Below are 25,937 nucleotides of genomic sequence, written 5' to 3'. Positions count from 1 at the left end.
ACCAGGAGGAGTAAGTGGAGATGTTGCTGTTGTTCAGCTGCTCAGTCCGACTCTTTGAGACCCCCATAGACTATACAGTCCGTGGAATTCTTCAGGCCAGAATACTGGAATGGGTTGCCATTTCCTTCTCCAGGGAATCTTCCCAACCCAGGGATCGAACCCAGGTCTCCCACATTGCAGGCGGATTCTTTACCAGCTGAGCTACCAGAGAAGCCTAAGAATACTGAGGTGGGTAGCCTATCCCTTCTCCAGGGGACCTTCCCAACCCAGGATTCAACCTGGGGTCTCCTGCACTGGCAGGTGGATTCTTTACCAGCTGAGCTCCCAGGGAAGCCCCATTCATCTAAGAGACACGTGATCTTGTTAGATCCTGTAAATGAATTCTTTCCTCCCCAAGGCTATAGTGTCACTCACCTGAGGCACTTTTCTTGGTTGGGAGGTTGCTTAACTGGACTTTTCAAGATTGCTTGGCCTGTCTGGTGGGACCTGCAACATCTCTAAATCTCTGGAAAAAATGTGCAGAGGAATTACATGCCTACTGAAAAGGGGCAGATAGTTTAGGCTTTATGTGAATTTAGGCTCTGCCAAACCAATGTGGCTAAGTTCGTAATTTTCCTTTTTTTCCTGAATATTCATGTAGCAAAACTCCATCTCCTGCTTTTCTCTACTTTTTCTCACCTCTTAAAGTTTGTTGTTCACTCGTGGCAAAAAAAATAAAAACATTGTGAAATCAAGCCTATTGTTGAGTGATAATCAAAATCCTGAAACCCTGAGAACCTCACTATTTGACAAGTCACAAATATAATTTTCTTTTTAAAATCTTTTTAGACTAAAATAGCTTCCTGTGGATATTTTCCTTTCTCATAAAGAACTTAATGTTTCTACTGGCTTAGTATTTTTACATTGGGAGTGAGTGTAATGTGGGATGGTACTGTATGACTTGCTTAAAAATACGATATTCTGAAACACTTGGGCTTTTCCTTGTGGCAGTGGCTTGTGGAGAAGTACATAGATTTGGTAACTTTGTGTGTGTATGTGTGTATATATAGTTTCCTTTATTACAGTTGTTTTCAGTTTCACAATTGAGTGTTAAGAACCTAGCCTGTGAATGACATGTGATTCTGCTTAAAGTATTTTAAGAAAAAAGATATTCAAGGAAGGGATTGGAAAACTAATTAAACTAGCAGGAAAAATAAAACAGAAGCCATATATAGTGAAAAATCAATCAGAAGAATCAGAAAAGCAGTTTATTGTTAATAATGTATTAACTGGGTTGATGAAAAGTCCATACCTCACACTGCCCTCCTTCAGCTGAGAGGATGCTACCGTGTCCATCTCACCTCTGCGAGGCTTTGTACCTGAGATCCTCTTCGGTTCCAAAAAAGACCTCGGTGTCAAGTGTTACGATGCCCATACGTCAATGAACACTGGGCTGCCTGTGCTTCCTTAGTGCGGTGCCTGAGTGGCTGAGTGATTTCTGAGCACTGTTTTCTCCCATTTATTTGTTCAGTCAGTATAAATGTATGTAGAGAACCCATTAATTACCTGGTCCCTTAAGGCAGAGATCTCCCTTTAGGCCAGAGATTCTAAATAAAGAACAGTGTGAGCTGTGTCGTCCCTGAGCCTACAGTTTGGTGGGGAGATAGACATTAACTCAATGCCTAAATGAATAAGCGTAAGAATCTCGCTGAGATCAGAACCACAGAGGAAGAGCTTGGTGCAGGGGAAGTGTAACGAGGGGGATTTGACTGTGCTGGAGGGAGTTAGGGGAAGCTCCCCAGAGATAGTGAGATGGGAACAGAGATCTGAAAAGGGAGTAGCAGTCATCTAGTGACAGATGGGTTTGAATTCCAGCATTGCCCCTGAACAAGTGGGTGATCTTGTGGTGGTTACTTTGAGCCAGTTACTTCCTCTTTCTAAGGCTTAGTATCTTTCCCTCTTCTGTAAGAACATGTAGGCTCAAAGAGGTTAAGTAGCTTGTCCAAGGTCACACAGCCATCAGTGGCATAGTTGGGATTTGAACCCAGATGTGAGTGGCTCCAAACCTGAGCTCTAAACATTTTGTTGCTACCTTTCAAGCTAAGTTTTTGAAGATGATCTAACTGCTGTGTTAGCAAGGTAGGTGTGTGTCAGAAGATTTGTTATACATTATATAATTTGGAGGAAGGCTTATGAAAAATGTTAGCTGCCTCTGAAGAGCATTGAGGAAGCTTACTGAATTTAGATTTATTCAGTGAATCAGCAGTAGATACTGTAGTAATGTCTTTCTAGGTTATTTTCCTGATAGTTGTAAACTTTGCTTTTGAAGTACAGGCTTTAAGGAGCATTAGTGTATAGCAACCAAAAATTAAATATGCTTATGAGTGGTAGGACTTTATACTTCAAATAAGATTTTCATTTTTCCCTCATTCTTACCTCAGTGCCTATGTTAATAACTTTACAATCATTAGATCAGTTATTGTTTGCTGCCTTAAATCTATTGGAGAACTACTTCACATTCATTTGGAAGCAAAGGGAGGATGCATTATAAATAAAAGATGTAGGGAATTCCCCAGCAGTCCAGTGATTAGGACACTGAGTTTACACTACCAAGGGCCTGGATTCAATTCCTGGTCAAGGAACTAAGATCCCACAAACCGCATGATGTGGCCCCCCCTAAAAAAAATTCAGAGATGGGTGTAGACTCTGTGGGTGGAGTCAGGAAGGCGTATCAAGGAGACATTCGGCCAAAAAGCTGCTGGCTGTCAGCGCCTGATACTGCCGCAGACTGGGCAGAGCTCACTCCTGAACCGATTTTTCTGCACTTCTTATTTTGTTCTCTGCTAGTGCAAATCCTGCTTCAAAAAGTATGTGTTGTTCTTGATCAGAACTAAATAAAAATACAACCTGATGTGTCAGCTAAGGGAGGGAGAAATATCCAGCAGTTGGTGGAGAAGGGGGGCAAGCCAGAGCAGTCCCTTCTCCAGCCTTGCTTTCCGTCCTAGTGACTGGTTTTTCCTGATTGAGCAAGAGGAATAACGATGACTGGGGTGAGGGGCTCTTGTTTATTTTATATATGTTTTATGTCCTTACAGGTTTATTTGATCTATAGTTTCAAATCACAAAGGCAATATATTAAAAAAAAAAAAGTTGTCAACAGTCCAGGAGTGTATAAAGTAAAAAATAAGAAAATGGGTCCTTCTCCCCTGCTTTCACATGCACGTGTATATATACATGCATACGCTTTGGCGTGTATCCTTCTGGAATCTTTTTCTGTGCATATCAGTGTGTGTATACACATTTATGTCCATACTGAAACACTGGAATCACCCTGCCTGCTGTTCTGCAGTTTCCCCTTTGTCGTTTCCCCTTAGTGTGTCATGGACACGCCCCCTCCCCTTAGTACTTCCATATTACCCTGTGTTTTGAACGACAAGGTTTTTGTGAATGGGGTTCCCTTTGTTTAATTGCTCCCTTAGGAATGGGCATTCGGGTGGTCTCAACTTTTTTAGCAATAAACATGGCTACGGTGAGCAGACTCAGATGTGTGGCTTAGCGCCTAGGTGCTGGTCCTTCTCGAAGATCCCTTCCCAGATGTAGGGATGCCAGGTCGAAGGGTGTGTGAGCTCCAGGCTTTGGAGCCAGTAATCCTGTGTTCTGGTCCAGGTGGAGTGTGAGCTCTGGCCTGAGTCGGATAGAATCCCGTCTTGGTTTCCACCAAGGCAGGGAAAGCAGCGGCACCCGGAGCCCCCGAGCCTGGACAGAGCTAGTTAATGTGCATGATGCTTCTCCCCTCTGTTTCACCCTTTCCCAAACTATATGCGGGTAACAGTTTTCAAATCTTGACTTCTGCTCACTCCAGGATGCCCAGTCTGCCCTGAGAAGAGGCCAGTCATGGTCTTCTTTCCCAGTCCCCAGCTGCCTGCATTTGTTTTCCTTCTTGGTGTTTTGTTAACCTTTGGACTTCTAAAAATTGCTGACAAGATCACAAGATTAGCCTTCTTTGAAACTGATTCCCACTGGGTTAGTTTAATTCGGTCAGTCTTGTGACACCTTGTCCCAAGCTCTTTCCTGGCCAGACTACCTTGGTCGTGAATTCACCACCGCCTATGAATTCACGGCTGCCGCACTGACAGCTTCCCACGATTTTGGTCACATACCGGGAGGCAGCGAAGGCCGGCTGACCACTGGGCATCCTTGTGGCTTCATTGTCCTCACTTCTCTGGGTTCAACAATGACTTCTGTTAAGGGGCTAGACAAGTCGCTTAAATGTTTCACTTATAATTTTCCAGGTAGTTTTTATATTGTTTGCTTGTTGTGTAGTCGCTCAGTTGTGTCCGACGCTTTGCAACTGTTTTTACTGTAGCCCGCCAGGCTCCTCTGTCCATGGGATTTCCCAGGTAAGAATACTAGAATGGGTTGCCATTTCTTTCTCCAGGGGATTTTCCTGACCCAGGGATTGAACCCCCATCTCCTGCATTGCAGGTGGATTCTTTACCACTGGGCCACCAGGGAAGCCTGGTTTGATATTAGGGAGGGGTTATTTTTCTGGATGCGTTGCGCATGCCAGTCTCCCTCAACTCCATCTCCCATCTCCTGCCCACCCTTCTCCCTACCGTGATAGATGTCACTCATTGATTGAATGATTGATTGATTGATCCTAACCTTTCACCGTAGAGCCAGGGGCCCCCGGTGCTGCAGAATTAGAGTCAGTACATCTGTGGGCTTAGTAAAACCTCCAAGGGCCACAGTTGAGAAGGAGTACAGGGAAAACAGAGATGAATGATACCCAGTTCTACGGAGTTCTTGGGTTTCTAAAATGATAGAAGAAAGTTAAGGCCTAATACAGGATTGCCAACCTTTTGCTTTTTATATAAAGGGCATGAAAACCTCCTCAAAACAGATCAGATACAATTATTGTTTTCTTACAAAAGAGAGGCTTATTTTGATACCCCCAAAATAGAAAAGACATAATCTAAAAATAAGGCAGAGTACTTTACATAGAAAGATTTTAGCTTTCTAGAAATTCAGTGCATTGTTTTCTTTTTCCCATTTTACTGTGGACTGTTAAAAATTTGGTCATGGACCTAAATGCCATTTAGAGACCCCTGTTATTTATTTCAGACTGCTAGAGGTTTTCTTTTTTTATATTTTGGTGGAGAGAACTACAAAGCAAAAATTTAATTCCTTTAATCCAGGTAATATTGTATATTGGTGTTGATGTGTTCTTGGATGAACATTTTATTTCATTAATTTCATTATTTGTGCATAATAGTAGTGGTTGATCATTTTGTAGAACAACACAAAGGGGTTAATCAGTTCAGTTCACTCGCTTAGTCATGTCCGACTCTTTGCAACCCCATGAATCGCAGCACGCCAGGCCTCCCTGTCTATCACCAACTCCCGGAGTTCACTCAGACTCACGTCCATCGAGTCCGTGATGCCATCCAGCCATCTCATCCTCTGTCGTCCCCTTCTTCTCCTGCCCCCAATCCCTCCCAACATCAGAGTCTTTTCCAATGAGTCAACTCTTCGCATGAGGTGGCCAAAGTACTGGAGTTTCAGCTTTAGCATCATTCCTTCCAAAGAAATCCCAGGGTTGATCTCCTTCAGAATGGACTGGTTGGATCTCCTTGCAGTCCAAAGGACTCTCAAGAGTCTTCTCCAACACCACAGTTCAAAAGCATCAATTCTTTGGCACTCAGCTTTCTTCACAGTCCAACTCTCACATCCATACATGACCACTGGAAAAACCATAGCCTTGACTAGACGGACCTTTGTTGGCAAAGTAATGTCTCTGCTTTTGAATATGCTATCTAGGTTGGTCATAACTTTTCTTCCAAGGAGTAAGCGTCTTTTAATTTTATGGCTGCAGTCATCATCTGCAGTGATTTTGGAGCCCCCAAAAATAAAGTCTGACACTGTTTCCCCATCTATTTCCCATGAAGTGATGGGACCAGATGGCATGATATTAGTTTTCTGAATGTTGAGCTTTAAACCAACTTTTTCACTCTCCTCTTTCACTTTCATCAAGAGGCTTTTATGTTCTTCTTCACTTTCTGCCATAAAGGTGGTGTCATCTGCATATCTGAGGTTATTGATATTTCTCCCGGCAATCTTGATTGCAGCTTGTGCTTCTTCCAGCCCAACGTTTCTCATGATGTACTCTGCATATAAGTTAAATAAGCAGGATGAGAATATACAGCCTTGACATACTCCTTTTCCTATTTGGAACCAGTCTGTTGTTCCATGTTCAGTTCTAACTGTTGCTTCCTGACCTGCATACAGGTTTCTCAAGAGGCAGGTGAGGTGGTCTGGTATCCGCATCTCTTTCAGAATTTTAGTACTTTTCAGATTGAATGGGTACCTGTTCTCATGGTGACTCTCTGACCAGTGTCATTTATTCCTTCTAGTTATATGCTGTCCATCTGCTATTATGAGGTGGCTCTGGGGTGCAGCAGTGAACTAGCCAGAGTCTCTGCCCTCTTGGAGCCCACATCACAGGGACAGATACACCTATAAACAAATAACATAGACTCAGGTTGTGTTGAGTGCCGTAAGGAAAATAAAGTAGTGTAATTGAAAAGAGAATGACTTTGGGAGGAAACTTTTAGTTAAGGTGTTGCAGCAGAGATGACTCTGGTGACATTTGAGCTGAGGACACAATCAGAAAAGATTTAGAGAGAAATGTTTTAGAAAGAGGGACTAGTAGGTATAGAAGCCCTGAGATGGAATAAGAGATGGAGAGAAGGGCAGAGAGTAAAGCAGAGAGTAGAAGTAGGTAAAGTAGGACTGTAGGCTGGGATCAGACCACTGGGTCTATAAGTCGGTGGGGAGTGGGGAGGCTTTTAAGTCATGGTCAGAGATTTGGAGTTTATTCTCACTGCAGTGGCCAGTGTTGGTGGACTTGAGGCAGAAGAGGCATTTGATCTGAATTTTGTATTGAGAGGTTCATTCTGCGTGTGTGGAGCATGGGTTGTATGGGCACAAATGGAAAAGTCACACAGGCATGCTGGAATTGAATCCAGCAAGCCCTTAATCAGGGAAGAATGCAGAAATTGCTTGGTCTAGAGGGAAAGAGGGGACTCCCCTGTTCATAAAAATGGAGTTAGTGAAATTCCTCCTAATTACTAATTTTTTTGACTCTTCCTCACTTAGGTTGAAATTTCTCTCGAGATTTATACACTGGTCCTCTAGGTGAAGGTGAAGGTGAAGTTGCTCAGTCGTGTCCGACTCTTTGTGACCCCGTGGACTGTAGCCCACCAGGCTCCTCCATCCATGGGAGTCTCCAGGCAAGAATACTGGAGTGGGTTGCCATTTCCTTCTCCAGGGGATCTTCCCGACCCAGGGATCGAACCCAGGTCTCCCACATTGCAGGCAGACACTTCAACCTCTGAGCCAAGTACCCCACAAATTCATTTCCTTTAAAGCTATCTTGCAGCCACCTAAATGTTCAACAGTAGAAGAAAGGTAACATTTACTCAGTGGAATGCTGTGACTTAACTATCTAGGAACATAGAATGCTATTTTTGTTGTAATAAAAATTGAAGAAAAGATCTAGGTTTGTGAAAACACTTCATTATGATGATAAAAAAATATGCACGTAAGAAAAAGTCAGCAAAGAAATATACCAAAACTGTGATGATTCTTTTGAACAGTGGATTATGCTAGGATGACCAGAAATAACTTACCATTTAAACCACAATGCTTTTGAGCACTCTTAAAATGTGTGTATGTGTGTGCGTGCTATTAATAATTACAGAGTGACCCGTATAAGCCAGTACTGATTTGACTAACCCAGGCCATATGGTCATCCTAAGTATGGGTGGTAATTTTACTTCTCTGTTTTTCAAACTTCCTGAATTATACCACTGTAAATTTAATTTGAACTAAAAAATGCAAAATAGTTCTTTTGCTTTAGAATATTTACTTTCAGAGGTCAGAGGGCATTCCTTTGGGCTCTCTTACTTAGTCTGTCCTCCTGACCATGGGGAAGGACCATCTTGGTCTCTTTCAAGCTGGGAGGCTTTGATCATTTTCCCCCCTGAGATTTTCAAGAAAGAAGGAACTAGAATAGCACTTGCAGATTTCAAGATGACCTTTTCCTGTGGTTGATGGATTATGACCACAGTAGGCTCAAAAATGACCCAAGGACTTGTTTGGATTATTTGGTAGACCTGGTCTTCTCCTTTTTTTTAAAAAATTTCCCAAAGAAGTTTTCAAATTAAAAGTTAGTTTTAGGGATCTGCCTTTTCATTTTTTTCTGCTAAAGTGTTCCTAACAGAAATTTGTATTTGACAGACTTGTGTATAACCTCATAGTAGTGAGGTGTAACGGCTTCCCTGGTAGCTCAGCTGGTAGAGAATCCGTCTGCAATGCAGGAGACCCCAGTTCGATTCCTGGGTCAAGAAGATCCCCTGGAGGAGGGTATGGCAACTCACTGCAGTATTCTTGCCTGGAGAATCCCATGGACAGTGGAGCCTGGTGGGCTACAGTCCATGGGGTCGCAAATAGTTGGACACAACTGAGCGACTAAGTACAGCACAGCACAATGAGGTGTGAAGGTGACAATGTATTGGACACTTACAGTACCAGGAAAAAAATCAGAGAGGACTTTTAAAAATAGGGTAATCTTTTCAAACTAAATATGTGTTAGAATCAGTGCCACAGCTTCCCTGGTGGCTCAGTGGTAAAGAATCTGCCTGAGAATGTAGGAGACATGGGTTTGATTCCTGATCCAGGAAGATTCTGCATGCCGTGGAACAACTAAGCCTGTGCGCCACAACTACTGAGACTGTGCTCTAGAGCCTGGGAACTGCAGCTGCTGAAGCCTGCATGCCCTAGAGCCCGTGCTCCACCGCAGGAAAAGCCACCACAGGGAGAAGCCCACACAATTCAGCTAGAGTAGCCCCTGCTCTCTGCAACTAGAGAAGAGCCCACACGGCAATGAAGACCCAGTGCAGCCAAAAACAAATAAATAAAATTATCTTAAATAATTAAAAAAATCAATGCCAAGGGATCATGGCACTGATATTATCTCCATGGAATATGGGGGAGCTAACGGTAAAACCTTGAACCAGTCAGTTATTCCTTTGCCTTTTCCACGTTCAGATGCAAGAAAACGAAACACCTTGGTTAAGAAAACGGTGAATGTGTTCCTCCAACTGCTGACTACCTTGTGGAGGAGGGAGGAACCTGATCAGACAAGTCAGGCCAATGGCCTGGACCAGGTGATAGGAAGCCGCCTGTCTAGTCCCACCTTTCCCTGGAGTCCCACTTTCCACCACCTCTTGATCCCAGCCACAATGAGTCACTTCCTGTTCTCCAAAGTGATTTGTAACTTCTTGCTTCTCTGGGTAATCAGACCACTCCTCCCACCTGGAACCCACCTCTGGCATCTCACCTCCATCATTAGGGCAACATGGACATGGCAGCAAGACCACCTGGGCTCAAATCTCAATTCTTTTGCTTAGTAGCTGTATGACCTTTGACAAATTACTTGTTACCTTCTTGGTACTTATGTTTTCTTAAGTCTAAAATGGCGCTAATATTCACATCTACCTCATAGAATTTTTTGTGAGGATACATGTAAAGTGCTGAGCACAGTGACCGTTGGCAGAAGGACTCTCTGGGTGTTGATTATTATCATTATCTTTTGGAGTCTGGCCCTTCCTTTAAGCCTGTGCCCATTAACCAACATGGGATTTAGGGACTGCAGACCTAGGTTTGAGTCTGAGCCCTGCCCCTATGTGTTGGATGGCCTTGGGTAGTTATCTTTCAGTAACTTCTTTGAATGCCGATTTCCCCATCTGGAGCACAGTATATCACATGGTTTCTGGGTGAGTCATGTGTGAAGCATATATGAAGTGCCCAGTTTCATCCTTGACACCTGGAAGACAATCTCTATATTTTCCGTCCCTCCCACGCTATAGCACTATGTCACCTGACACCTTGTACCTGCTTGGCTGCATTTCTTCCACTAGATTATATCTTTTTTAGTTTTCTTTGTTTCTACACGGCATTCATTGATTCTTTTGTTTGATTTCCTCACTCATCTGTTCACTCAATCGTTTTCTTTATTTTTGCATTCTCTTTCATTTGTTCAAAAATCATTTATAAGCACTTGCTAAGGGTGACCGGCCCAGGAATCTACCATTGTTCCAGCTCGAGTCCAGGATAGAAGTGTCAAGAGCCTGAATTAGGCTAGAGACATTGGAGGCTGTGAGCAGGGAATGGGCTTTAGAGAGAAAGGATGGTCAGGGCTTGTTGACCAGCTGGATTTGTAAAGTAAGGGAAAGGAAGCAATCAAAGATGGTGTCTGGGATTCTTGCTTGAGTCAGTGTGTGGATACTGACACCATTAACTAAGACAGATGGCATAAGAGGAGGGAGAACTGGCTGTGTTCTGGGGGTGGGCAGGAAGAGGTGGCATGCGACAGCCAGCCTGGATGGGACACAGTCAGTTTGAGGTGCCTGGAGGATGTCTGGATGGGGATGTGCACAAGGAGGTTCTGATTGTGGCCTCCTTTGGGTGTGAGATGGGGGTGGTGACTGAGACAGAGAGCGGGTGTGGAGCAGCAGAGACGAGGCTGTGGTGACCCTTTGGGAATTGCCCTGATTAAAGCGGAAGGTGAGTGTGAGTCTGTGGATTCTGCTGGGAAGCCATGCGTAGTGCCTCACCACAAAAACTGCTCAGGTTCCCCACCAAGCACAGGCCACTCACCATCTGCAAGTTAAGACCAGCCTCTGGTGTCAGTGTGGAGGTGGGGAGAAGAACACCCTCTTCCCCACCAGGACCTCACTCATCACCTGCAGGGCCTGAGCTACCGTGAGTGTCTGCCTTCTTCCCCTGAAGCATGTCTCGCAGAACCTTTCTCTTAAAAAAACAAAAAACAAAAAACAAACAACTTTATTTATTTATTTTAAAATGCATTTATTTGTTTTGGCTGTACTCTGCAGCATATGGGACCTTAGTTTCTTGGTTAGGGATTGAATATGTGCACCCTGCATTGGGAGCGCAGACCACCAAGAAGTCTTGAACCTTTCTTGAATAGATAGATGCCGTGGTCCTTTTCTCCTCGCAGCTGTGGGTCATTGCTTACTCTCTTGTCCAGTTGGATATGCACAAAGGGGGAAGCACACCAACAGCCACTTCCTCTCATACCCCCCTCTGCTGCTGCTCTGTGTCTGAGCCACCACCACCTGTGAGCTGTACCACGTCAGTAGCCTCCCAACAGACCTCCCTGCTTCTGTTCGGGCCCCTGATAGTCTGTAAGTCAGATTCTGTCCCTCACCTTCTGGAAATGGCTGCAGGGTGTCCAGATTCTTCACTGAGGTCCACAGGGTGCCTGCCTCCCTTTCTGAGCCCCTCTCTGTCTTCCACCAGCTCCATCCCCATGGCTTCCTTAGCTCCAGGTAAGCCAGGCTTGCTCTGCCTTGGGACTTTGGCACAAGGCGATTGCTCCTCCTGGAGTGTTTAAAAATTGAAGTACAGTTGATGCACAATGTTATATGTTACAAGTATACAATGTAGATTCACAATTTTTAAAAGCTGCTGCTGCTAAGTCGCTTCAGTCGTGGCTGACTCTGTGTGACCCCAGAGATGGCAGCCCACCAGGCTCCCCCATCCCTGGGATTCTCCAGGCAAGAACACTGGAGTGGGTTGCCATTTCTTTCTCCAACGCATGAAAGTGAAAGTGAAGTTGCTCAGTCGTGTCGTGACCCCATGGACTGCAGCCTACCAGGCTCCTCCGCCCATGGGATTTTCCAGGCAAGATTACTGGAGTGGGTTGCCATTGCCTTCTCCTATGCTCCATTTATAGTTATTATAAAACATTGATTATATTGCCTATGTTGTACAATATATCCTTGTGGCTTATTTATTTTGTACCTAATAGTTTGTACCTCTGAATCCTCTACTCCTATCCTGACCTTCTCCCTTTCCCCTCTCTAGTGGTAACCATTAATTTGTTCTTTATATCTGTGATTGTTTCTTTTTTGTTATTTTCACCATGCTGTGCTAAGTCACTTCAATTGACTCTGACTCTGCGACTCTGTGGACCGTAGCCTGCCAGGCTCCTCTGTCCGTGGGATTCACTAGGCAAGAATACTGGAGTGAGTTGCCATTTCCTTGTCCAGGGGATCTTCCTGACCCACGGGTTGAACCCATGTCTTATGTCTCCTGCATTGGCAGGAGGGTTCTTTGCCGCTAGCGCCACCTGGAAAGTCTGTTATATTCACTGGTTTTGTATTTTTTAGATTCTGTGTATAAGTGATATCATACAGTATTTGTCTTTCTCAGACAAATTATTTCATTAGCATAATATCCTCTGAATCCATCCATGTTTTGCAAATGGCAAACTTTCATTCTTTTTTATGGATGAGTTGTCCATTTATTGGATAACGCTCCTTCTTCTCCCACTCTGATGTAAGTAAACCCAGGACCTGGTCATTTTCCCATCTCTGATGTCTACCGCAGTGCCAGGTCTTTCCTAGACTGATGGACTAGCCAGGCCTTCCCCTCTACACTGGGGTGAGAGGAACCCGAGCTTGCTTGTTGAGGAAGGAGAAGGGACTAGTGAAAAGAAAGAAGCTGGAGTTATTAAGGAGGTAGGATAATTGATGGACTGATGTATTGAGGAAGGTAGGGAAGATAAGATCATGAAGACAGGGAAGAGTTTTATGTTTTGTGTTTTTGAGACTAAGGGAAGTGGGTGAATGTATGGGTAGATTTCAAGGTAGCAGAGGACCAAGATGAAGAGTATAAACGTGATGGTCTTACTGTTTGATGAAGTGGGAGTAGACCAGGAGGAGGAGGAGGCTGCTGGATGAGATATAATGGTCTGAAGCTGCTGGATGAGCGGAGGGACTCCTGAACCCTGGAGGATCCCACCTAGGCTGGAACTCAGAACCTGGAGATGGAGCCTGTCACAGAAATGACTGGATTTTTCTTTGACAGTGAACAGGACAAGAGAGAAGTGGAGGAGACAGAGGCTATGTTGATCCGTGTTTGGGGGACTGGTAGATAAAAGGGGCTGTGTGTCAATGGAACAGGAAAATAAGGATGCTGGAGGGGAGAAAACTTGAATGGTAAGGAAGTGAAGTCTGGAGCAGGAATAAGAGGGTAGGATCAAAACTTCTGGTGGCTTTCCATTCAAGAGGAAGAGCAAATTGTATGACAGTGAGAAAGTGAGAAAAGGAAGGGTTGGCTGTGGTGGTCAGAGGAGGCTTTTAGTGTTCTGTTTCAAAGAACAGTTCCTGGTTGGGATGCGGCCACATGATTGATAAATTATTGATAAACAAAGGATTAGGTTACAGGAATGAAGAGGAACAGGCTAATAGGGTGAGACCAGGGACCGTTAGGTCATGCTGTGAATGAGGTCCTCCTTGGAGGGATCAGGAAAAAGTGGCGGGGAACACACGGAGGAGGCCTCTAAAAATGAAGAGATGAGGAGCAGGAGTCTGGGGAGAAGGAACTGATACTGGGAGGTGAGGAGAAGGGAGTTGGATCCCATGCCTAGGTTCTGGGTGCTTCTTGGCAGTTATTGTCTGGAGATGACAATGACCAGGGGAATTTGGTTTCTCCTTATCTTGAGAAATGGGAATGCTGAGGACATGAGCAGCCTCAGCCTGGGAGGCTTACAGGGAAGAGGAGAGTGGAGAAGCCAGGACTAAGCTCAGCTAAAGCTGCTGAGATAATGCAGGTGTGAGACATTTGCTGGCTTGGGATTGAGGGTTCCTAGGGCATGGTGGAAGACAGGGTTAGAAGAGATGGCAAAGGTGGGAGGGGGTCAGAACCAGGTAGGGATGAGGAAGCCACAAGGGCTGGGAGAGATGGTGCCTGCAGGGTTTTTCTCTTGGCAGATGTGGTTTGCAGGATGATTGACACTAGGGGTATGAATGAAGGGTTTTAGATAGTACTCTACTTTTTTTTTTTTTTTTAATAGCTTTGCCGTGGTATCTGCATACTGTACAATTTCCCAATTAAAATATACAATTCAGTGGTTTTTAGTGTCTTCATAGATAGGTGCAGCCATCACCACAGTCAATTTTAGAATATTTTCATTACTTCATTTCATTGTCCTTTAGCTATCACCCTTTGTAACCCCCATCTCCATTCTTTCACCCACTGTCCCCCGCCCCAAGCCTTAAGCAACCCCAAATCTCTTTTCTGTCTTTATAAAGTTCCCTATTCTGGATTTTCATGTGAATGGAAGTTGCATAATACGTGGACTTTTGTGACTGGCTTCTTTTCACTTCCTATGATGTTTCCAAGGTTTATCTCTGTTGTAGCTGTGTCAGTATTTCATTCTTTTTTATTGTCAGATAATATTCCCTCATATAGATATACCACTTATATAGATACGCCACACTTTGCTTACCCATTTGTCCATTACTGGACATTTGGGTTGTTTACACTTTTTCACTGTTAATGAATAATGCTGATATTTACATACCAGTTTCTCTGTGGACATTTGTGTCATTTTTCTTAAGTATATACCTAAAATGCAATTGCTGGGTCAAATGGTAACTCTGTTTAATTGTTTGAGAAAATACGAGTGTTTTCCTAAGGGGCTGTACCATTTTATATTTCCACCAGCAATATATGACAGTTCCAATTTCTCCACATCCTTGCCAACATTTGTTATTGTCTGACTTTTTTATTCTAGCCAGCCTAATGGAACTGAAGTGGTATCTCACTGTGGTTTTGATTTGCTTTCCCCAGTGATTATTGACATCTAGCATCTTTTCATGTGTTTATTGTCCATTTGTGTATCTTCCTTGGAGGAATGTCTATTCAGGATCCTTTACCCATTTTTAAAGTAAGTCTTTTTAGTATTTTTTTACAGCTTTATTGAGGTACATTTGACAAATTTTTAAAATGTACAATACAGTGGTATATGTATACATTGTGAAAGGATTCCCCCATTGAGTTAATTAACACACCCATCATCTCACTTATTTACCTTTAATTTTTTGGTGAGAACATATAAATTCTATTCTATTAGAAAATTTCATTTATACCATGACTGTTTTACTTTAGATCCTTAAGTCTTTTTATTACTGAGTTGTAAGAGTTCTTTATATATTCTGAATACAAGTTCTTTATCAGATGAATGACGTGCAGATAATTTTTCATTCTGTGCTTTGACTTTCACTTTCTTGACGGTATCCTTTGAAGCACAAAACTTTAATTTTCATGAAGTCTGTTTTTTCTTTTGTTGCTCATACTTTTGGTATTATATCTAAGAATCCTTTGCTAAATCTGAGGCCATGAATATATTTACCTGTTTTCATCTAAGAGTTCATAGTTTTTGCTCTTAACACTTGGGTCTTTGGTCCATTTTGAATTAGCTTTTATATATGGCATAATGTAGGGGTCCAACTTAGTTCTTGGCTAGCCTCTTGTCCCAGGAGTACTTATGAAAAAGGCTGTTCTTTCCCCACTGAATGGTTTTGGCACCCTTGATGTAATCAGTTGATCATAGAGGTAAGGGTTTATTTCTGGACTCTCAGTTCTATTCTGTGGATCTATTTGTTTATTCTTGTACCAGTTCCACACTGTCTTGAGTACTATTGCTTTGTAACAAGTTTTGAAATCAGGAAATAAGAGTCCTCCTACTTTTTTCTTCTTTTTCAGGGTTGTTTTGGCTGTTCTGGGTTCCTTGCAATTAGATAGGAATTTTAGAATTGCTTTGTCAGTTTTTAGCAAGAATTTATCTGGGATTCTGATATAGATTGTGCTGAATTTGTCAAATAGTTTGGGGGAGAATTGACATATTAACAATATGAAGTTTTCCAATCCATGAACATGGGATGTTTTTCCATTTGTTTAGATCTTTAATTTCTTTGAATAGTGTGTTGAGTTTTCAGACTGTGTTTTGTACTTTTGATACATTTAATCCTAGGCATTTTATTTTTTTAAAAAAAAACATATTTATTTATTTGCCTGTGCTAGGTCTTAGTTGCAGCACAAAGGATCCCAGGTCCCCTACATTGGGGAGTACAGAGTCTTAGCCACTGGACCTCCAGATATTTTTTCTTTTGATGCTACCATCAGGTAGTATTTTGATGGGAAGTCCTCTTATCAAGTGAAGGGGTAGGGTGAGTGGAGAGTTGAAAGAATGCCTCTCCAATTGTTGACAGGAGAAAAGAGCAGGGCATCTTCTATTCTTCTTCAGGAGGCTGTGTGCCTAGGTCTTTCATGGTCCTGTGGGAGGGCGCTGAGGGATACATCAGACTGGAAAGAACTCCATATAACCAAGAGCGCATGGTTTTGTGCTGTGGGGGATGGGAGTGAGTAGGTGAAGATTGATCGCTCTTGGTTAATAGAAATGCAATCCAATTGGACTCACATTAAATATTTAAATTACTAATACCCCTCCCCCAACTTCTGAGATTTATCAGCTTTTTCTACAAGGGGAAAATGAGTAGACCAGATGAATCACTAATTAGGAGAAACTTAGTAGCATTAAAGAGGAAGGAGACTGTTCGGAAAGTGTGAAAAATATTTTCGGATTTGATCTGGGAAGTTTGGGTTGTTTTGAGGAGAGAGGATGTCACAGCACATGTTAGGAAGTCCAGTATTGCCTGCTTGTCTGCTCTAGTGGTCACCTCCTCTCTCCTTCATCTGCTTTTTATGACTTTCCCCCTTGAACTCTGTTTATCCTGGTTGTATTTTGCTATCCCTCAGTAACTCTCCTTAGCATGTGTATGAAGGGAAGGAGAGGTCATGCACATGCTTGTGTCTGGAGCATCCGTAAGTCAAAGGTAGCACTTATCCTAAAGGCCTCCAAAATAGTTGTGAGGCTAAAATATTATACGTATGTATATATTTTTTCTTGTTTCTGGATTTCAGACCCTACGTTTGCCCTGAAACTGAAACTGAAGTCGCTCAGTCGTGTCCGACTCTGCGATCCCATGGGCTGTAGCCTACCAGGCTCCTCAGTCCATGGAATTTTCCAGGCAAGAGTACTGGAGTTATGACCATAATTGGAACCCATTGTAGAGATGTCTTAGAGATTAGCAATTTAGTATTTCATTATTTTATGTATTATGAACCAGTAATTTTTTTAGACTGCTCATTCTCTTTAGACTCATTAGGAAAGACTCTGATGCTGGGAAAGATTGAGGGCAGAAGGAGAAGGGGGTGACAGAGGATGAGATGGTTGGATGGCATCACCAACTCAATGGGCCTGAGTTTGAGTAAGTTCTGGGAGACGGTGAAGGACAGGGAAGCCTAGCGTGCTGCAGTCCATGGGGTCGCAAAGAGTTGGACATGACTTAGTGACTGAACAACAGCCACCCTCTTTAATATATTTGTGAGTATTTGCGTGATAAATGCTGGGAAAATTTAATGGTAATTTTGTCTTTCCAGACAAAAAAATGATAATTTTTGTCTTTAACTGAATTTCATATTTCATCTTATTTTTCCATTTGAGTTTTGCCTTTATAAAGCTCTAAGAAGAGCAACATGCGTCTGGTTTACGGATGGTTCTGCACACCTTGCTGGCCCTTCTCAAAAGTGCATGGACGCCCCGCTTCTGTCCATTCTCATGTTTTGGTGCAGCTCTTTTTTCTTTTTTGTTGAGCTCTTTTGGTTACATGAATTGCTATCTCCCTCAAGGTCGACCAAGAGGTTGTTTATCATAAGGATGCTGTGCGTGGGAACCGGAGACCCTGGGCACTTAAGCCCCTGGGGAAGTAAGACCTGCGAGTTATGGTGCCGGTGCAGGCAGCCGTGTGCACATCAGCAGCTGAAGTTGGCTTCTGCAAACCCAGCTTTTCTGGTGGCCAGTTTCTTTACTATCTCAAGAGATCTTTTATCTACATCATGACTTCTTTTTAAGTATAAGCTCTGGTCTGCAGAACTCCAGTTAAAGCACTGTTATCTTTCCATTTTCTCACCATCATTTCCTAGCTTCAGGACCCAGAGAGCTGCCAAGTCTTGGTGTTTCCTACTGCAGATGCTGAGAGGAAACCGGTGCCAGCCCTCCCTGCCTTCCACGCCAGGCCACGCCTCTGGCACCTGGCTACCCTAGGGATGGGCTTCTCTGGAGTCCAATGCCCATCCCTGAGGCTGTTTTCTGTGTCTGAGGAGGGCCCCCCAGGTGATAGGAAACAGGGTACCTGTAGAGCCACCCCCTGCAGCAAGACCCTGGCCAAGAACTTCCCCCAGAGGAGGGGAGGACTGTGCCCTCCACCCCTATCCCCACCTGCAGTCCCCACTGCAGACCTGCAAAGGACATAGGTGCCAACAAGAGTTGCTCTGGGGAAAACTGGCACTGAATTAAACCTTGAATTTTAAATAACCCCACTGATGGTAAATCCTTAAATAGATGAAAATAAGAAGTCAGTGATTTTTTTTTTCTTTTTTTGAATAGAAAGCCTGCTGAACATTGTGGGAGGAAATGAAACAAACACAAAAAGTGAAATTAACTGCGCTGTCCCCCTCCCCCCCACAAAGGGAGAGTAAGAAAAGTCATCAAATACATTGCTTTATTGTCTTTTTAAAAGTATATAATTTTCCTTCCCCCCCCCCACTTTATCGGTGTGTCACGTGTTGTAAAGGTAGCATCTCTTCCTGCATTTGAATCTGCTATTTATTTAACATGAAGTAAAAACTTCTATAATTTGTGTTTGAGTCATTATTTCTTCTGTAGAATAACAAAAATGCAACCAAGTATTGATAGATTTTATGGATCTAATTTGCATATTGAACGACTCATGAATCTGTCAGATTCCACCCAGCAAGCAGAGAGGAGCTCCAGAGGCTTGCAGAGAGGTAGAGGTTTTCAGAGGCAAGACAAAGAAGCCGCAAACAAACAAAAGGATCATTTCTGGCTTAGGTAACCTCCCTGGGGGGACAGATGGGGATTACCTCATCTTCCTTTGGGGGATTGAAAGAGCGGCCTCATTGGTGCTGACTAGAAAATTCCACACTGATTAGGACTGCACTCTTGGGAAAGGTTGTAACGGCAGTGCGTGCTGAGTCTCTTCAGTCGTGTCAGACTCTTTTCAACCCCATGGACTGTACCCCACCAGGCTCCTCTGTCCATGGAATTCTCTAGGCAAGAATATTGGAGTGGGTTGCCATTTACTCCTTCAGGGGATCTTCCCGACCCAGGGATCAAACCCAAGTCTTCTGTGTCTCCTGCGTTGGCAGGTGGGTTTTTTACCACTAGCACCACCTGGGCAGCCTTGTAATGGCAGACGGGTTAGGAATTAAGTCTTGGTTTGAGCACAAGTAACTCTATGTTGGGCCTGTCATCTCTTTTTTTTAACACTTCTGATAGAATTATGGTGTCTATTTTTAAATGACTATTACTTCATAAAGTGTAAAATTATGGAAAAATTCAAACAATATGGAAGTGTATCAGTGGAAAATAAAGCTCTTTGCCCCCTAACTGCACCCCTATCCCACTATCCAGGTTCAAAATATTAAAGCTTGACCATGTGTTCTCTGTGATGTTTTGGGACAGGTTTAAACTTCTTAGCTTCCTATTTTTACAGTTTGACTTGGTCTTTAGCTTCTCAGGGTAGCCAATGCCCCATGGGAATTGCAGAGTACCTCTGCCTTGGCTGGGAGAGGTTGGAAAACTCAAACCCTTTGGAGAGAATTAAATTAAGACCCAAACTTTGAACCATTTGTCTACATCACACAGTTATGAAGGCAGCCTTGGGCAATGAGAAGACAAGGGTTGGGAAGTGGACTTGCCATCTCTCCCTTCCTTTGTGACCTGGGGCAACTTAACCCTCCTTCTATTTCCTTACCTGTGAAGTGTGTGCTTAGTCGCTCACCCATGTCCAGCTCTATGTGACCCCATGGACTGTAGCCCACCAGACTCCTCTGTCCATGGAATTCTCCAGGCAAGAATTCTGAAGTGGATTGCGATTTCCCTCTCCAGGGGAGTCTTCCCAACCCAGGTCTCCTTCATTGCAGGCAGATTCTTTACCTTCTGAGCCACCAGGGAAGCCCTGTAAAGTAAGGACATTTAAATCTCTTTCACAGGATGGTTGTGAAGTTTACACAAGAAAACACAGAATGCTTTGTTGGAGAAATTCAGCCAACTGGGGAGACAGAATATACAAAGGTTGTGATGCCAGTGAGGTTAATGCCAGCAGGGAGTCGCGTAATTCACTGTGTAATGGGGGCCAAGAGCTGGGGCAAGAGCTGGTAGGTGATTTCTGGGCAGCATCGTGGAAGAGGAGTGGGACTTGGCAGGAGGATCTGGAAGGGGTCAAGAACCCGCCAAATCATTGTTTCAGCCAAATCCCCAGATGGATGCAACCCATGGCCTACTTCTCAGGGGATGCAGAGATTCCTTCAATAACCAAAACTCTTTGAGCTGCTCCTCCTTCCAGCCTCTGCCCCTTTGCTCATCCCAGTCCCTCTGCTTAAAATGCCTTTTTCCTGTTACCTTCTGGGCTACATCACACCACTGTTTAGGCCTCAGCTTAAGTACTTTCTCAGTAAAGCTTTCCCAGGTGACATCCCCCCACCTCCCTGTTTAGGCTTGCTCTCCTCCTGCAGGAGCTCTTTCCTCTGTCTGCTGTGGGTTCTCTCCTCCCCAACACCACGTGGGACTGGAGGCCAGAGCTGGTGTTCCTGCTTCCTCGTATTCCCTAGGGTTCCAGGGATGTTTTTAGAGATTCAGGAAATACTTGTGGATGATAATCATCTGGAAAAATGAGGTCAGATGTACTTTATCAGAATAAAGGCAGATTTTGACTTTGCAGTCGTAGCCACCTTTCCATTGTAAGGTGCGTGTGCATGTCTATAGTCGGGGGATTTAATTTTTTGGGGGGAGGGTGCGGGAAGGGGCAAGGAGTAGGTGTTAACTCCGATGAGCTGTTGTAATAAATGAGGGTTTAAGGAACAATAGACAATCCTAGGGACATGCAGGGTCTGGAATCAGCCGATAGGCTGCCTGCATTGACTGTGGGTCAGAGTCAAGGTTCCAACCTTTGTCCTTCTTGAGGCCACACCATCTCTTATCTGAACTCGGAGTAGTTTAAATGTCAAAGGAATGGGCTGTTGATAGTGATACAGGGTTGATAGTGAAACCGTCAGGGCCTTTCTCAGTGGTGGATCTCTGGGTATCTTTTTCATTCTCTCCATCTCAGTGCTAACCAGCATGCCCTGCTGTGCCTCATGGCCCCTCTGCTCACTGACATCTCCAGCCCCGTCTGATTTTCCCAAGATTTTGACTCTGGCCTGACTCTGCCTCATCTTCAGTTCGAAGGCCTGTCATCATCTAGCTGCCTTGGTCTTGCCATGTCCCAAACGCCCAATCCCCAGGTGGACCGATCTTCATTCTTGTGTAGTCTGCAGGGTCTAGGGTCTGGGAGGAGCACAGGTACACTTTTCAGAGACCCAGAGGGCAGGTTCTCAGTGAGAGTTTGGGCGGGAGGCCCTGAGGGGCCTATCTACTCCTGTGTGGAGGTTCCAAATCACTAAGTGTTGTATCTTATTTTTCAGATTGATCGTGTTCTGTGTTGAAGATGTTTCCAGAACAGCAGAAAGAGGTATGTCTTAAGAAATCAGAAAATAAAGACTTCATGTGCTTTGACTCACTCAAGGTTGGATCTTCGTTCTCTAACCATAAATCTGTAGAGGAAAGCCAAGATACCATAGGGCATCATAGAAGGGGGCTAATGAAATAACAAAGCATTTGTCTTCCTGCTCCCACACCCTCTCTCCCCAGCATCGCTGCAGCCATCTTGGCCCTTATTCTTTGGTTCCAGTGGCTGCGCTTTCTCTCTGCTCACTCCCATCCACTGCTTCTGAAAGTATCTTTTTCCATGACTCAGAATTCTCCCAGGCTCTGCTCCCCGCTTTGCTTTGAACAGTCTCCCTTTGGCCTGCTGTCTCGGGTTTTCTGCTCCGTTGCTTAATTCTGAATTCCCCCACCTTTGGTAACCACCCAGGGTAACTGTCTGCCACTAGTTTCAGTTTTGTCCTGCTTGTTGCCTCTTAGATCTCTGGGGTTGGTTTCACATAATTTGGGGAAGGCTGTCCCTTCCCCATCCCAGCCTGGCCTCCCAGGCTTCCGACTCCAGCTTGCTGAGTTGCTGTCTGGCTGGAAGATGGGTAGGATGACCAGCACACCAGCCCTGGGTTGAGCGGTCTCCCTCGGAAGAACCTGTTTGTCTGCCCTGGTGATTGTGGTAGTACACATGTCGTTACTAGGTGAGCTGAATGAAACTCAGTAGTTTCGTTGGACCTTTCAGGCTCAGTCACATGTGTACACGCAACAGTTCCGTGTATACACACATAGTCGCAGACACAGTCAGACACGGCTGCGTGGTCCTTAGTTTGCTTTCCCCAAATGTAAAACCCTGAACAATCCATTTCAGAGAATTCTTCCAGAACACTTCTTTGCTAGATCTCTCATTCTTTCTTTCAGCCCCGTGTTTGAGTTCAGAGTCTCTTCAGCAGTCCAGCCCACTTCCACACTTGTAGTCCAGGCTGCCCCCCACCCCATTTTCAAAGGCAGTGTTTTTGTTTTTTAGTTTTTAAAAATTGGTATAACACATGTAAACTGCAGTAAATGCATACAATGCCCATATCTTATGTATGCAGCTCAGTAGGTTTTCACTTATGTGTACAACTGTGTAACCACCACTCAGATCAAGGTATGGATGCTTCCAGAACCCCAGAAGTTACCTTGTATCCCTTTCCAGTCAGTCTCCCTAACATCCTCACAGAGTGAGCTCCACACAGTACCATGATCAGGGATGCTTTTTCCTTGTCCTTGTATTAAACAGTACTGGGACCAAGCTGCTTGCTTCAGGAAACACCTTCTCTGTGAAGCTGGCCAAACTGCAAGTCCTCATACTGCCGTCACTTCCAGTAGTGATTTCAAGTTCAGGGGTTCCCCAGACCAGCTTCAGTTTTGATTATTCACAAGAAAGACTCACAGAACTCACTGAAAGCAGTTACATTCACGGTTATGGTTTATTACAGAGCAAGGATACCAGTTAGGATCAGCTGTCAGCCTGGAAGGGTCCAAATGCAGAGCTACTGGGTGTGATAGTAGTTCTCCTCTGTATGATAATGCCTAAGAGAAGCTCCCCAGAGCCTTTGGTGTCAGAGATTTCTCTGAGGCTCATCCTGCCTGCTGGAGAAGACTCGAGTGTCGAGAGTCCCTTGGACTGCAAGGAGATCAAACCAGGATATTCAGATATTGATCTCAATCCTAAAGGAGATCAACCCTGAATATTCCTTGGAAGGACTGATGCTGAAGCTCCAATACTTTGACCACCCGATTTGAAGAGTCAGCTCATTGGAAAAGACCCTGATGCTGGGAAAGATTGAAGGCAGGAGAAGAAGAGGGCGGCAGAGGATGAGATGGCTAGATAGTATCACTGACTTAATGGACAAGAACTTGCACAAACTCCGGGAGATAGTGGAGGACAGGAAGGCCTGGCGTGCTACAGTCCATGGGGTCCCAGAGTCAGACACGACTTAGCGACTGAACAACAACAACACCATCCTGCCTGCATGGTCAGTCTTTAGTGTCCACTCCTCCTGGGATCAGGCCTTTAGTCTCCAGTTCCTCCAGAGGTCATGGCTCATGCAGCGTGACCTTAAGCCTCCAACCTATTCACATTGTTAGACTGTCCTGTGGTCACAGCCCAGGCAAACAAACTCTTGTCAGTCAGGACATTCTGGGCCCTAGAGATCACCTCCCAGTAGTCAGAGGCAGAGGCCAGACCTCCCTTCAGGTAAGCTGAATGCTTCACTACACACGTGTATCGGCCTGAGCCCTGGGCAGGCTATGCCAAGGGAGCAGGGCTGTGCTGACAGCCAGCATTATTCCAAAGGCACATTTTAAAAATTGTTCTCTTGGTGGGGAAAGCTCCCCATGAAAGCAACAGAGACTTTTTTTCCGGTTAGAAGAAGCGTTTCTTTTTCTTTTTGACTTGGCTGGTTTAATTGCTTGATGTTAATTTTTAGTTCATTTCAATTCATAAAAACTAGACACAAATTTTAACCGACTACAGAAAGAAAACATTTTATTGACCTTGTGAAAGTCCTTTATTATAAATAATTATGTAATATTATAACATTAAGGTTATATAACATCATAACCTTAATGTTATTATAACATTAATGTTTCTCTGGTGGCTCAGTCACTAAAGAGACCACTTGTAATGCAGGAGACCTGGGTTCAATCCCTGGGTCAGGAAGATTCCCTGGAGAAGGAAATGCAACCCACTCCAGTTTTCTTGCCTGGAGAATCCCATGGCCAGAGACGCCTGGTGAGCTACAGTCCATGGTGTTCCAAAGGGTTAGACATGACTGAGCGCATTGCACACACAGAGTGTTAATGCAGCTGCATAACGTTAAAGAATTTTAAACTGGAAAGTCCTTCAACTGAAAAGGAAAATACCCATAAGGAGAAAGAGGTATAATGTCTAGAAATTTACTTTGGCCTCTGTTAGCAAGAAACCAGCACAGCAAAGCGAGATTCTCAATGTGCCATAGCACATTCATGTTCGTCACATATCAGTTCATTTCCTGCATGTGGTCAGAGTAACTTCCTGGCTTCTAACACGTTGCTCTTAGAACAAAGTGCAAATTCCTCAATGTGGTTTCTAAGGCTCCAGATGATCTTACCCTGCTTCTTTCCCCAGGCTTGTCTCCCACCCTTCCTCCACCCAGCACCCATCTCACTCCTTATTTCAGGGACTTTATTGCTCTGCTAGCCCTGGGTTCCTGCGCTTTCATAGATGTTTTTCCCACTGCTTTCACACCACCTTGGCGGACTGACTCCTCCTTATTTTTCAGGCCTCAGCTTATAAGTCAAGAAGAGGCTTTCCTCAAGCCTCAGTTATCAAGGTATTTTTCTATCAGCACCTACCCAGCAGCACGCTGGAGTCAGTGCCAGTTAGCAGTGGAGGAGGTTTTGGTGGAGACTTTAAATATTCTAGTGGCTGGTGGCTGTTTAGTGGAAAAGAATTCGATTCCCCCACAACTGGGTATGTGAGGGCTGAATGCAGTATCCCTAATTATTCTAGAATCCGGACCCAGGGGGCAGTGTGTGTATAAGCACTTTGCACTCAGTGCCCACAGGAAACGTTGCTAATTAATCATGAGGTTGGCACATGAATCGAGACCTAGTTCCCATCCTTGTTCAAGATGCACACCGGGGAACTCCCTGGCAGTCCAGTGGTTTGAACTCCATGCTTTCACTGCTAGGGCCTAGATTCGATCCCTGGTTGAGGAAGTAAGATCCCACAAGCCATGCAGTGTGGCAAAAAAAGAGAAAGTTTAAGATGCAGATGGCCCCGGACTGACATCTTGGTTCTACCTAACTGGTAGTGCCAGCCTAGAAGTTTGGTAAATTTTTCTTTTAAAGATTGAGGGTGGTGGGGAGTCAATTGCACTCTCTCGTTAAAATAGCTTTATTACTGCAATAAATCTAGAGAGAGGAGAGCAGGGAGGGAGAGGCTCCCTTGTTAGTTAAACATGTTCCATTTGCACATTGGTTTGAATTCCCACGAGAGCAGTATCCGTGCTGATGGATCTTCCCCATAAAAAGGCCTTGGCACTGGGCCATTGTAAAATTAAAATGAATTCAGATTCATTCATGCATGCAGCTTTAATTTACAATTAAAATATTATGGTTACATATTTTAATAAGAATAATTAGATGGACCCAACTGAATCAACTCTTCTGTTTAATGAGACAGAACCCAGAACCCTTATGAAAAGGCAGGTGGCTGTGACAGAAAACACATTTCAGACGGTGTCTTTTGTGGAGTCAGGCATTTTTGTTCTCTGTATATTTTAATGTCCAGAATGAACAGTTTGAGTTTTCTATATTACTAAGGCCCTTTGGCTCCAGCTACGTGGAGCTCATCTTATGTGATATGTAAATAAGCAGTTTACAGTCTCATGGAGTGTGACATTCTAGCCCCTCCAAGGAACTGGGTTTGTTCCTCTGCCCA

General features: G+C 44.1%; 1 protein-coding gene across 10 annotated transcripts in view; it reads left to right on the top strand.

Annotated features, from left to right (window-relative positions):
- Positions 1-25,937, top strand: part of SNX10 (sorting nexin 10) — a 66,399-nt gene that overhangs the window by 14,542 nt on the left and 25,920 nt on the right. For 4 of the 10 annotated variants that reach the window (XM_027968663.2, XM_042248648.1, XM_004007945.5 and 1 more), the window contains one exon: positions 21,460-21,506. The exons of 1 other annotated variant lie outside the window; for it this stretch is intronic. In XM_027968663.2, the coding sequence (XP_027824464.1) occupies positions 21,483-21,506 (24 nt within the window). In that variant the 5' untranslated portion in view covers positions 21,460-21,482. Of the gene's footprint in view, positions 1-18,717; positions 18,827-19,989; positions 20,155-21,459; positions 21,507-25,937 lie in introns of all 10 variants that reach the window. 5 more of the 10 variants (XM_042248651.1, XM_060415038.1, XM_042248654.1 and 2 more) reach the window with 5 other exon arrangements.

Source organism: Ovis aries, chromosome 4, assembly GCF_016772045.2.
Source record: "Ovis aries strain OAR_USU_Benz2616 breed Rambouillet chromosome 4, ARS-UI_Ramb_v3.0, whole genome shotgun sequence".
Lineage (NCBI taxonomy): Eukaryota > Metazoa > Chordata > Mammalia > Artiodactyla > Bovidae > Ovis > Ovis aries.
This window is presented reverse-complemented; position numbering and strand designations above follow the sequence as displayed.